Source organism: Mauremys mutica, chromosome 3 (genome assembly GCF_020497125.1).
Source record: "Mauremys mutica isolate MM-2020 ecotype Southern chromosome 3, ASM2049712v1, whole genome shotgun sequence".
Lineage (NCBI taxonomy): Eukaryota > Metazoa > Chordata > Testudines > Geoemydidae > Mauremys > Mauremys mutica.
In genome coordinates this window covers 70,593,158-70,606,134 of record NC_059074.1, presented here as the reverse complement: position 1 = coordinate 70,606,134, position 12,977 = coordinate 70,593,158, and the positions used below count along the sequence as shown (strand labels likewise).

Here is a 12,977-nt window from a genome sequence, read left to right as displayed (position 1 = left end):
TGCAAGTGTAGCCAAGCCCTATGACTCTACAAGGACATTTGACCAGGCCACATGATGCTGGACTCCATCTTGAGATGTCAGTATTTTTCCAGTCTGGTCTGAGAACCAAGCTTTGGAACAAAGGGTTCCCACCATACACAAAAGCTAGATAAGGGAGGGAGTGACATCATCTGTGGTTCTTCACTCCCCACACAAGACTCCTGGAAACACCTGAGGAACAAAGACTGAACTGGGGGAAGTGCTGGACCCAGGCTGAAGGGAATTCTAGCCTGAGGAGAATCTAAGCTGTAAAGCAAGTGCAGCTTGCCCCTTAAGAATTTGAAGCCTGCTTGTATCATCTTTTAGGGTGAGAATCTGCTAATTCACATCCAATCTATCTAGTATATTAAGCTTAGTTTGCATTTTTTGTTTATTTTCTGGGTAATATGCTTTGATCTGTTTGCTATCCCTTATAATCACTTAAAATCTATCATTTGTAGTTAATAAACTTGTTTTTGTTTTAATCTAAACTCAGTGAGCTTTGACTGGAGTGCTTGGGAAAATCTCTGCTTGGTTACTCCAAGTGTGCATTGTTCTCTTCACATTGAGGAAGAGGCGGACCAGGTATTAAACCCATATGCTGGCCAGATTTGACCAGGGCAGGACGGTACTGCTTTGGGGTCCCAGGCTGGGAAGCTGGTGGTTAGGGAGCCTGTGTACAACTGAAGTTGTGTCCCTACCTGTATGAATGCTGGTCAAAGTGCAGGCTGGACGGCTTTGCAACTTATCACAGCAGTACAGTGTGAGACGGAGCCCAGCTAGTGGGTCCGGGGGCTCAGTGTTACCCCCGTTCCAGGTGGCACCCCAGGGGAAACCCATCACAGTATGAACCTCTGAAAATCTCAATTTGCACATGCATGGTAGAAATGTTTTAGAATGGCTGAATTTGCCAAAGATTCCATCAGCGTGGAGTCCCTTTCCAGGGCTTCAGGGACTAACCAGTACTTACCTTGAAGTAATCAGGGCCCATTGTGCTGCCAAGCACTTGAACTGACAGCAGGGAGTCTGTCTCTCTAGCACTCTCAGTGCTCCCATTGCTGGTACCCAGGCAGTGAGTAGCAGCAGAAAACAGCCTAACTGAAATGGAGAGGGATGAGGAGCTGGGCCTGGGGGTGGGACAAAGGACTGGGAGATACTGGGATGAAGAACCAAGGTGGGGAAACTGGGCCAAGGAGCCAAGTGGGGGGAGGGCTGGGCCAAGGAGATGATGGAGGAGAGGGAATGGGACCAGGAGCCAAGAAGGGGCAGAAGAAGAATAGAATTCCAACAAGGAGCCAAGGAGGTCTGGTGGGAAACTGGAATAAAGGCAAGCTGGAGAGGCCTGCAACCAAAGGGGCCAGACTTGGGGGAAACTGGAGCAGAAGGGTCTGTAACCACTACCGTATACTCCACTCAGAACTTGGAATAGAACCCAGGATTCCTGAATGTCTATATTTTCTGCTGTAACCAAATATCTGTGTAATCCACTAACAAAATATGTGCCTCATCTCCCTTTAGGAGACGATGACAATCTACTACTGCTTTCAGTTACTCTAAGGGTTCCAGCCCTGCTGGTGAACCATGTGGGTGTCAATGGTTCCACATGATGGAATTTCTGTTTTTCTAGTTTCTTTTTTTAAAACCTTAGAAATGTCATACCAAATGACAGTAAGGCAACAAAGTCAAGCACTCAAAAGCTAGGAAAAGCCAGAATTAAGGTTGTGTGTGCTATATGCCTTATGAGACCGTCCTTAATTACATGATCACATACTACGTTTTTGCAGGATCTACTGGCTACTTGTGGATTTCCAAAGTGTGAGAACAACAAAATCATAGAACTGGCCCCAGGATGAAGGAGCTGCAAACAGCTCCTTTGTTGCTATCTCTGTTGTAGGTACTTATTTGGTGTGATGCTTCCTGGGGGTGCCCAAGGTTGTGAGGCACCTTGCTACCAGCTGCCCTCAAAGTGTTTCCCTGGAGTGTCCAGACCCTGTTCCAATGGACATTCACAGTATTTACAGATACAATATTCCCAAAGGAACAATATACCTCAGCTTACCAGTTTCACTTTAGGATCACCACTCCACTTAACTCATGGCACTTAGATTTGTTTATAGTGAAAACTAGTATTAGTGTATTTAACAAAGAACAGAGATCAAGTAATAGCAAGGAGGTAGAAGTATTGGAAACAATTGGTTACATCTAAAACAAAATCATGATACGTCTTCTAGAGCCTAGACTTAAATAACAACACATTCTCCTGTCTCTCATAAAAGTTATCTCACCCAAAATCTTTCTCCCAGATAGGACAGCTGTGACCCTCTATTCATATGGCAATCACACTGGCAGCTTGTCCACCAGATGAAGGATACTGTGTGTCTCCTTGCATTCTCCTGATACACCAGACTAATTCTTTAATCTTCATCATAATCAGGGCACTCGCCTTTCCTGTAGTTTCTGTAATCTCTTGCAAACTTCACAATCTCTATTAGTATGCAAATAGAGATACACTGCAAGATATAGAATACACAATGAACAGCCAGGGAGATAAGTGTCTACTACCCCTGCCTGAGCAGAACTTATCACCTTTTGGTAACCTGTATTAATTTACATACCATAAGAACACAGTTTTAAGTATAGATACATAATTTTTTAAATAATATCCTTGCATACATTTTGCACAGTGGTGTTGGAACAATTTTTATAGGACTGGGAGCCTTTTGTGATAAACTCTGCAAGTAGTAACCAAGGCTGGTGGAAGCCAGTGTGTGACTGCAGTGATACTGACAGGCTACTGAGGTCAGAGCTGCTGGACCAGGATTGCAGCTAGACACAGACATTCGGGGTGTGACTTGCACGCTAGTAGGTTCACTAGGCTGGTTGTGAGCAGCCCAGGCTAAGTGTTACAGAAGCAAAGCATTGTGAGGCACCCAAGGTCACAGGGCAAGCAGTGATGCAACCTCTCACTGGCTGACCTGCGCCCTGGAATGTGACACCCTCGCTCTGTGGGGTGGATGATTGAGGTAGTTGCGGGGGGGGGGAGAGAGGGGGTATTGGTGTAGATCGTGTGTGTTACAAGCGCCTTTCTGTCTGCTGGGGGGTGGGGTGGGACGGTGGCTGTGCGTGCTGCAGTCCCTCCCAAGGGAGGCTGGGACGCCACTTGTAAATCAACCCCCCTAGTGTACGTGCTGCGGGTGTATGTGGGCGGCGGGGGTGTTACGACGACTTCCCCCTGCCGTTGCTGTGCCCATTACGCCACTCCCCTCCCGCGGGGGAGGCCGGGCGCGCTCCGCGGTGCGTGTCCCAGCCGCCTGTGCGGCTCGGGGGGCGGCTCCCCCTGGCGCGCGGCCTCCGGCGGGGCGGGAAGGGAGGCGGGGCCCGAGCAGGGACGCCGCCGGCCGCGCGCGGGGGGAGGAGCAGCCGCCGCCAGGCCATGGCCCCGCTTCGGCGGCCTTAGCAGCAGCCGCAGCCGGAGGCTCCCCCCTCGCCCGGGCAGCGGGAAGCGGCTCCTCTGTCAGTAGCGGCGGCTGGAGCTCGGCTCCGAGCGGCTCCTTCCCGTCTCGTCCCCTCTCCGCCGGGGCTGGCGGAGGCGGCGGGCCCCCGCCCCCGGGGCCGTCCCGTCCCGTCTCCTCTGCTGGGGACGCGCAGCCCAGGCGAGGCCGCGGCCTAGGGCGGGCGGGCGGGCGCGTGAGGCGCAGGATGCGGAGCGAGACCCCCCCGGCCGGGGGCTCCGCGCGGCCCCAGTAGCCCGGGATCGCCGCGGATGCGGCCTCGCCCCGCGCGGCGGCCCAGGAGGCGCCTCCGCCAGGCCCTCGCTCCCCAGAGCCTGTGCAGCTGGGGGCCGCCGCGGCGGCCTGCCTGAGCCGCTGCTCTGCCCCGGCCCTGCCCCCTCCTGCCGCGGTTGCCAGTGAAGGGATGTCTGCTGCCACCTCCGCTGAAATGATCGAAACTCCCCCGGTCCTCAACTTCGAAGAAATTGATTACAAGGAGATTGAGGTGGAAGAGGTGAGCGAGCCCCGTGCGGAGCCGGGGATGTTCGGAGACTCCCCACCACCTTCCTGCACCTGGCCCCTGGGGCGATCCCTAGGTGTACCGCTCCCTAGAGCTTAGGGCAGCTTTTACCCTTCGGGACCCCAAAGCACTTTACAGACTACACAAGTATTGCAACCCTTATAGGCCGGGGAGGGGGGGTTGGGGGGGTTAGGGTGGCAGTCAGCTGGCACAAAGTTTAATGAGTTAATGAGTTAAAGGGTGGGAGGAAAGAGAGGCAAAACCCTAATGTTATGAGAGAGGCTGTGGGACCACTAACAGGCAGGTAGAGCTGGCCCTCTCTCATCTATATAGTAAACTCTGTGCTATTCCCCCTCTCAGAAATGCCTAAATAGTGCAATAATGGGCACAGTAACCATGTATAGATAGACAAAGGGCTGTGAACCTGAGCTGCCAGGGAGTTCAGGTATTCCAAACCTGAGGAACCAATCAGCTTTTGTAAAGTGAATTTTAGGTTAGTCTAAATTTAATCCAAACTTTGGTGGCAGTTGATAAATTCGAATTAATTTATCACAGTCAAATGGAGAGGTTTTTAAACTATATTGTAATGCTTCCATTTAATGTGTCTATTTTTGCAGGTCTCTGTTTTCTCCTCCATCCATCCTATTTAATGCACTTATAATGCATCCATTACTGTGGTATCTAGCTGCTGCTCATTATTATCCATATTCTCATGCATACATTATCGTGTTTAGGCATAAAAGACCCTTTTTTAAATTTATTAAACTAACTTAAGTGATGCTACAATCCAGTGGCTGTTACATTAACATCAGTGCTGCATTTGTGACCCGTATTACATCTTTGGTATTGATTACACATGAAATAAATTCAATTGTCCATTTATGTTTTACTTAGTTTGAAGAAAAGTGTTTCCCACTTGAGTGTTACACTGAAAGGTTGGCTATAGAAGAATTGTCTTAAATTCTTTGCAGTTGGTATGTAGTTGATTAAGGAGGGGTTTCTAAGAGTATTTGTGGATCAGTTTGTGGAGGCAGAGTGGATTTTCTCAGGACCAATCTGTGTTTTCCAAAAAGGTTCAGTGGAGATATATTAACTTGCTCATTAAGGCCCTTATCTTGCAAGTAGTTGTTCCATACAGCTGTATCCCTCTGCCCTTGTGAAGTCCCTGTTTAAGTCGAAGTGCTGTGTGCATGGGCAGACCCCCATTTAACTCAGTAGAATTTACACACGCAGAATGACTTGTGGAATCTAGACTTAACAAACATTGGCATCATTACAACCTTTGTGCTTTTAACTCCTTAGCAGATTAATTACTGCTGAAAGAACAAGATCTTTTCTTCTGAACACAGTAACTGTACAGAAGTGAACATAGCCTTGTATAGCACCTTTCATATATAAGATAACCAGTAGCTTAGAGCTTTACAGAATCATTTGCTAAATACTGATAGTTAGCCTGTATCCTACTGAATTCTGGTCCACACACAGTCTTGGAGACTGTAAAGTGTTTTATTGGGAAGGAATGTTTTCCAAGAACACTGTGTTCGAAAGGCATCATGGTATCTTTTTGATCTCCACCTTGAGTCTCACCAGAAATCTGTAGAAGGTACTTTAGCTTTTATCTCTCTTCCAAAGGATTTCCTTTTTTATAAACAAGATAAGAGGTTCTCAAACTGGAAGGGGGGGAGGAGGCTCCTCTGGGAGGACGACCATGGAATGTATTCTGTGGGGGGCATGAGATGCTTTAGGGTAGGGATTGGCAACCTTTGGCATGCAGCCTGCCAGGATAAGCAGCCTGGCGGGCCAGGCCGGTTTGTTTACCTGCCACGTCCACAGGTTTGGCCAATCGCGGCTCCCGCTGGCCGCGGTTCGCTGCTCCAGGCCAGTGGAGGCTGTGGGAAGTGGCGTGGGCTGAGGGATGTGCTGGCTGCCGCTTCCTGCAGCCTAAAAGTCTAGCTAGCAAGTCCCCAACAAAAAAGGGGGGAGCAAAAGAAAACAACAGCACGGAAAGCACCTTATTTTTGTTTCTATTCTGTCTTGGTCAAGTAAAGAATAGAGGAAACTGTACGTTGTTGTTGGTTGTTGAGTTTGCAAATAAAATCCTACATAAATAAATTACAATGATTTGGACTTGTATGTGGGCATATTTATTTTTTTCCTAAAGTTAAGTATTTTAGGAAAAATTGTCAGAGTGGCCACTAGCAAGAGTTCATGGCCATACTCTGAGGCCACCAAAAAAAATTGTTGTGAGAACCCCTGGTCTAGATAGTCCTGTCTCAGTGCAGGGGACTGGACTAGATGACTTATTGAGGTCCCTTCCAGTTCTACGTTTCTGTGACTCTATGAAATGTCTTGACTCAGAATTACACATTCCTCTTCCTTTTAAACATTTAGTTCCATCATTTCCAAACAGTTTTCCTGTATTAAGGAATTGGAAGTACTTTTGTATTTGAAGAAGACTCTGAAATTTGTTTAATGTTTGCCTATGTTCAGTAATCAAACAATTAAGTGTCTTTTGAGATATGGCTTGTAGCTAGCCCTTACCCCCATGGTAAAAGTTATGGTTGTGGTAATTTTAGAGCTCATAAACAGGTGCCCAGTGATGACCCATAAAAGTGAGTATCACATAGCAAATATACACCTCTACCTCGATATTTTGATCCACTGGAGTGCGCAGCTGCGCAGCCCCCCCCCCCTCTCCGGAGCACTGCTTTACTGTATTATATCCGAATTCGTGTTATATCAGTTCATGTTATATCGAGGTAGAGTTGTAATATGTTGTACTTAGCACTTTGAACAAGTAAAATACTATACAAATGTTTAATCCTCACAACACCTGAGGACTGTAAGGATTACAACCTCATTTTACAGGAAGTGGAATTCAGGGCCACACAATGTCTGACTGGAAGGTAGAACTCTGAGGCGTGATATACAAATCTTGGCGTCCTCTTATGGATGTACCTCTGTATGCATGCTAACACCTGCACAGGCAGGATTTGGTGCACCAAAAACGTGTGCCCAGATGGTGCCTAGATTGAGGCCTCAACAAGAATTAAACTATAGGAGTCTTGAGTCCTAATTATTTTACTATATGACACTGTCATCCTGAGACTTGCCTCTCAATCTGAGGAAAAAATGAAGATGATCCATTCGTTTTAAGACCAAGAGAAGGGGACTTTTGTCAGAGGATAGGGAGAAATTTTCATAACAGTTGTTTTAGCATTTTTAGTTAAGTGTATGTGACCTACCAGCAGTTCTTGTTAGGCCGCTGGATACCACAATGCTGAGTGTAGTAAAAATGCCTAGAGCAGGGGTCGGCAACCTTTCAGACGTGGTGTGCCGAGTCTTCATTTATTCACTCTAATTTACGGTTTCGCGTGCCAGTAATACATTTTAATGTTTTTAGAAGGTCTCTTTCTATAAGTCTATAATATATAACTAAACTATTGTTGCATGTAAAATAAATAAGGTTTTTAAAATGTTTAAGAAGCTTCATTTAAAATTAAATTAAAATGCAGAGCCCCCTGGACCGGTGGCCAGGACCAGGGTGGTGTGAGTACCACTGAAAATCAGCTCGTGTGCCGCCTTCAGCATGCGTGCCATAGGTTGCCTACCCCTGGCCTAGAGGATAAATTCTTATTACAGTGGAAGCAACAAAAACTGCTTTGTGATGGAACAGGTGAACTAGAAACAGAACTTGTCCACTATGATGAAATTCCAAGATGTATGCACCCCTTTCTTCTTGTGCCTTCATTGATTTCACAGTTGCTAGTGACTATATGTTGTAACTAACGACATAGCATTGTGCACTAGAAGAAAACTGTTAATACTTTAAATCTAGAGAGCAAGAATTCTAAAATAGCCACCCTTTACAAGGAGTTAAAATGGTTAAGTTTTATTATAGTATGTGGACATCAGTTAGATGTCCCAAGATGAACATCAACAAATCTAAACTGAAAAATGTAAAAGAATTCTTGTATAATCCCAGCTTTGCTCTTGTATTATCAAGGTTGTCTGGTCAGCAGATAGCACTGCCACTGGTTTATTAATAGATTTAAGTTCTGGAATAGTTACAGGCCCCAAGTCCTAGCTAATAAACATAAGATCTGTACTTGTGCTTTCAGTATAGTTTGGCCAAGTTTTACTGGATAACACACGAATATACCGTATTTTGTTCATCTGCATGGCTATAATTTGGGAGGTGAGAGACATACACAAGCCAAACATATATCCAACTTCCAGGTGGCATTTTGTTGTTTAAAGTCTTCGAGTTGGGGTAAGGTGGATACGTAATTATCATGGGTGAATAAAAGTCAACCCAAAATTAATGTGCCATAAAAGAATATTCAAAGCAAGAATGAAAAACAACCTAAATCTCAGGTTCAGCAGCAGCCTTCCTTTCCTTTACCCAGGGGAAACTTCTGATTGCTTCTATGATTCTTATTTTTAACTTCAGTACAAAATAGTCTGAAAAAGCATTAATAATTAGGGAACAAATCTACAGACCTTACCCTAGATTTCAAACAGCATGGAAAAGAGCTAATTTTTCTAAATGTTGTGTTCTGCACATCTGTTTTATGATGCTAGCTAAATTAGAGATCTCATTTTAATATTTTAGGAGTTGCTTGGAAAATTGTGGATAAATATTCCTTTAAAGGAATATGTGGTGCCTTTATGCCACATTTTAGAAAAATCCAGAAGGATTTATAAAACAGTATATAATTCTGAAAGTTTGGAAATGAACTGAAAAGTTTTGTCTTGAAAGTGGTGGTGATACCAGTGCAGATTCATTCAGTTGTTGAATGAAGGCCCATCTGATTAAATAATTAGTGATACATGTAAAAGCAGCAAAGAGTGTTGTGGCACCTTATAGGCTAACAGACGTTTGGGAGCATGAGCTTTTACAGATCCAGACTAACACGACTACCCCTCTGATAGTGATACATGGTATCTCTCTATTTGGGAAGTTCAGTTAACAGATGCCTTGCAATACAGTGTGTGGGTTTTTATTTTTAGTTTTTTTTAAACCTGATCTTAAGGGTACATGTATAGCAAAAGGTAAACTTGACTTTTAATTATTTTATTTGTTAAAGTATACTTCCCTTCCTTTTTTGATACTTTGTTTCTAAGTATTGTCCTCATGGCTCTGTTCCACTCTTTTCCATAGTTAATTTGCTTCTGCCGCCACACATCCACTGTAACTAAATAGAACCTGTCTGATTTGTGCACGTTTTGGTTGTAGTCTATTGTTGGTTTGAATAGTGCAGAATGTACACAGCTACATTTTATGTTATATGAGCCTTGGCACCCAAATCCTACAGTGCTGACCACCCCACTATGGAAAAATCTAAACCCAGTACTGGGAGTGGGGTGTGTGTGTGTATATGCAATATTATATATTTTTCTTACTTAGAGTGACTTCCAAACAACTTTAAACCATATACTATTTGAAAGTTTCTGTTATTCTCAAGTACAGTAATCTGTGAGCTGCAGGGTGCTGGTGGCATCTCCACCAAGTATTGCATGCAATTTGTTGTAGAAGTGCCAGTTCTCCAACACAGTACCAGATCTATTGTTGCTCTCCCTAGCCTTGTAGAATCCCCGGCAAAGTTCCTTTACTTTCCCATAGTACTGCTGATGATTCCTGTCAGACTCCTTTGCCTGCACCTCCCCCATGCAATCTACTTGTAGTTGTCTGTGTTTCTGTGTTTGGTACGTAGCTGTGCTTCCATAGTCTATCTCCCCACTGGCTCAAGAGAGCCAATACTTCCTGTCTGCTCCAGCCAGGAACGTGTCTAGTACCTCTCTGTGTGCATGGAGCTGGCATGGTCTATTGGGCAGCTGCACACAACAAAGCTGATCTGCTAGGTCTGCTCGCCAAGTTGGACAATTCGAAAAATTTCAAAGGTACGGAAGGTTTTAAAGAGGGTGGCTTCCAGTCTCTCTGACCCCTGGTCAGTGGACTTTAAAATTGTGATCAAAGTGTCACTCTTGCATGGAATGGAGCATTGTGGGACAGTGACTAGAGGACTGTTAGTCAACACCTATCATGCAGTGTCTTCACTCATTGCATCCACTTAAGTAGGTCAACTATGGCATTTTGGTGGAGGGGCAGGGGTACTGTGTTGATGGTATAAGGCACTTATGCTGGCTAGAGACGAATTTGATTTAGACACAACCTAACTTTGTAGTGTAGCCCAAGCCTTAGTTTCAACAGTCCACTTGAACAATGGTAGTTAATAACTAGAGTATTTTGAGGGAATCCTCTTACAAAGAGGAACTCTGATAAGCTTTCTAAATATATATTTAAGAATAGCTATTTAAGTTTTCACACCACTAAGAGGACATATTTGTAATGTGTACACCTATACATAATACATTTTTGGAGACAGATGAATATGATTTCATCTGTCCACTGGGGTCTGAATTTAGGATTCTTTGTCTTCTACAGCTGGGCAGGAAATGGTTTTCTAGTCCCATGAAATTTAGAATATTTTTCCTGTCCTGAATCAGGACAAGAAGTCAATCTCAAATTTTTGTGAACCAATAATCCAAAAATATTTCAGATCAGGTTAATTGAAATATTTCATTTTGATTTCACTTTTTATTTTTAAATTCTTTTTAGTATGAATTAACTAAAATTTCCAATGGAAGTTATTTAGAAACAACTTTTCATTTAGAAAATGTCAAAACATCCCATTTTAACAATTTTTTGAATTTTTTTCCAGTAAGTTTTAGAATCAGGATATTCATCAAAGCTGATCCTTTTTCCTGCTAACAATTTTGGTTTTGACAATTTGTCATTTTCTGATTATAAAAAAAAAATGGACTGAAAATTCCTGACCAGATCTGTTTTCCTTGCAACTATTGAGGCCTGGAGTCTTAACTGTGGTCCAGAGTCTTTATCCTGTAATCACAGGACTGGAAGAGACCAAGTGGTCATGTAGTCCAGTCCCCTGCACTTATGGGAGAACTAAGTATTATCTAGACCATCTCTGACAGGTGTTTGTCTAACCTGCTCTTAAAAATCTCCAATGATGGAGATTCCACAACCTCCCTAGACCATTTATTCCAGTGCTTAATTACACTGACGGGAAATTTGTCCTACCCAACGTTTACGCCACAGTGGCAGCTCCTGTCCCGCAGGGCTGGGTTTGGCTCCCTACTCTGGGCATTGCGACCTAACGCACGGAGTCACAGTGCCACTGAAGTTTGGCACATCCGCCCTGCCATAGGTGGACACAGAGGAGCGGAGGGCTATAAAGCAACACCACTTAGTTTGGGGGCATTTTACTCTGAGGGCATTTCACAGACTTTATTCAAATTCATCGTTTCCATGATTACTGTGGCAAAATCATATCCTTATTCATGTTAGATAACAAGAGAACGTGAGCTCCCAGTGCAGTGGCTAAAAGAACTAATGTAGTTCCTTGTGTAACCAGGAATATTGAGCAGGCGCATGGAGGTGATGTTAAATTAGTATATAGCATTTCTGAGACAACGGCTGGAATATTGTAGCCACACTCTTTAAAAAGATATTGAAAATTTGAAAAATCATTCAGAAAAGATACAAAAATTATTTGAGGTCTGGAAAACATGACTTATAACAAATGGCAACTGACTTTCTGTGTGCCCAGTTTGAGACAATCAGGTCCTGGTTTTGAGGAGTGCAGTGTACTCCAGTTGAAGTCAATGATAACTGTAGGTGCTCAGCATCTCTGAAATATTAAGCTCTTGATGTTTTAAGTTGGGCAGCACAAAACAAAGACACAGGAAATTAGTAGACACTTGAAATTTTTGGTTTTGATTTCTGTAGCCTTGATTAAATTCAGACATTTCACTGGTTTAACTTAAAATCAGTTTTTAAACCCATTGAGTTAAACTGTTGGGAGTTTGTGTGTAGACACTTAATCTGGTTTTTAAAAAAGCTTCAACTGAAATAAACTATTGAACCAAAATAGTATTGGCATGGCATGGTTCCCACCTAAGGTGCCCTCTTGCAGCAGACAACGCCACGATAGGCAAACCTGCCTCAGCCTCCTTTCTTTGGAGGCCGCGGTAACTCTGTGACAGCTCCCTTGCATAATAATACACTTCCTTGGGCCAGTTTATTATAAAAATATAGTGTAAAATAGTCCATAACAAGTCCGCAAGTATAGTTCATTTATCACTGGCTGTGAATGTGCATGGCATGTAGTCTTTAAAATCCAACACCTTCTAGTCCATCCATAAGCACGTATCATTCTCCTGTGTCTTCCACCACACCCAAGCTCTTTGATCTCCTTCTGTCCTTTTACCAGGACAGCCACCACAGCCCTTCCAGCTTGAGTACAACCCTTCTCTTCCCAGCAGGAACCCTCACAGCTTCCCTGCTGGGAGTTCATCCTCACTAAGGAAGCATCCCTAACTGCCCCTGACTCTCTTTGTTCCCCTGGATGCAGCTCTCCAGTTTGGAGGCATGAGCCGGTAAGCCTCTGTGCTGTTCCCCTGTCTTTCCAGCCCTCAGTGTTGGCTTTTAGCCTTAGAAGTCAGCAAGCAATTCCCTCGTGCTGTTCTTCTACCTTTAGCCCTCTCCAGCCCTCTGGCTCCTCTTCTTTTGACTGACTCAGGCAGTTCTTACCTGCTCTTAGCTGACCTATTTCTTCACTGGGCTTTCTGTGTCAGTCTGTATCCATTTATATGGTTCAGGTGCCTTTCCCTAAAACCCAATTTGCAGTCAGCTGACAATCACAATTGCTCTGGCCTCTACCCTCTTAAAGGGCCAGTGTCATCCTGTGAGGAAGCATCTATACACAAGCTTGCACCAGTGTAACTAATCTGATTTAAAAACATAGTTATGAGTAGAATTTTTGTGTGTGAAGTTCCCTATCTGTAAAATTTGGATAAAACTCCTCTCTCTCTAATAGGGTGCTAGAAAGTTGAATTAAAAAATGAACGTGGGGCGCTCAGTA

The 12,977-nt window shown here is 44.2% G+C and overlaps 1 protein-coding gene across 9 annotated transcripts in view; it reads left to right on the top strand.

The window, feature by feature from the left end:
• Positions 1 to 2,943: 2,943 nt before the first annotated feature.
• The window catches only part of MAP3K7 (mitogen-activated protein kinase kinase kinase 7), a 66,966-nt gene continuing 56,932 nt past the window's right edge, over positions 2,944 to 12,977 (top strand). For 5 of the 9 annotated variants that reach the window (XM_045009306.1, XM_045009302.1, XM_045009301.1 and 2 more), the window contains exon 1: positions 3,423 to 4,023. In XM_045009306.1, the coding sequence (XP_044865241.1) occupies positions 3,934 to 4,023 (90 nt within the window). In that variant the 5' untranslated portion in view covers positions 3,423 to 3,933. Of the gene's footprint in view, positions 3,042 to 3,421; positions 4,024 to 12,977 lie in introns of those variants that run through there. The other 4 variants (XM_045009300.1, XM_045009299.1, XM_045009303.1 and 1 more) reach the window with 3 other exon arrangements.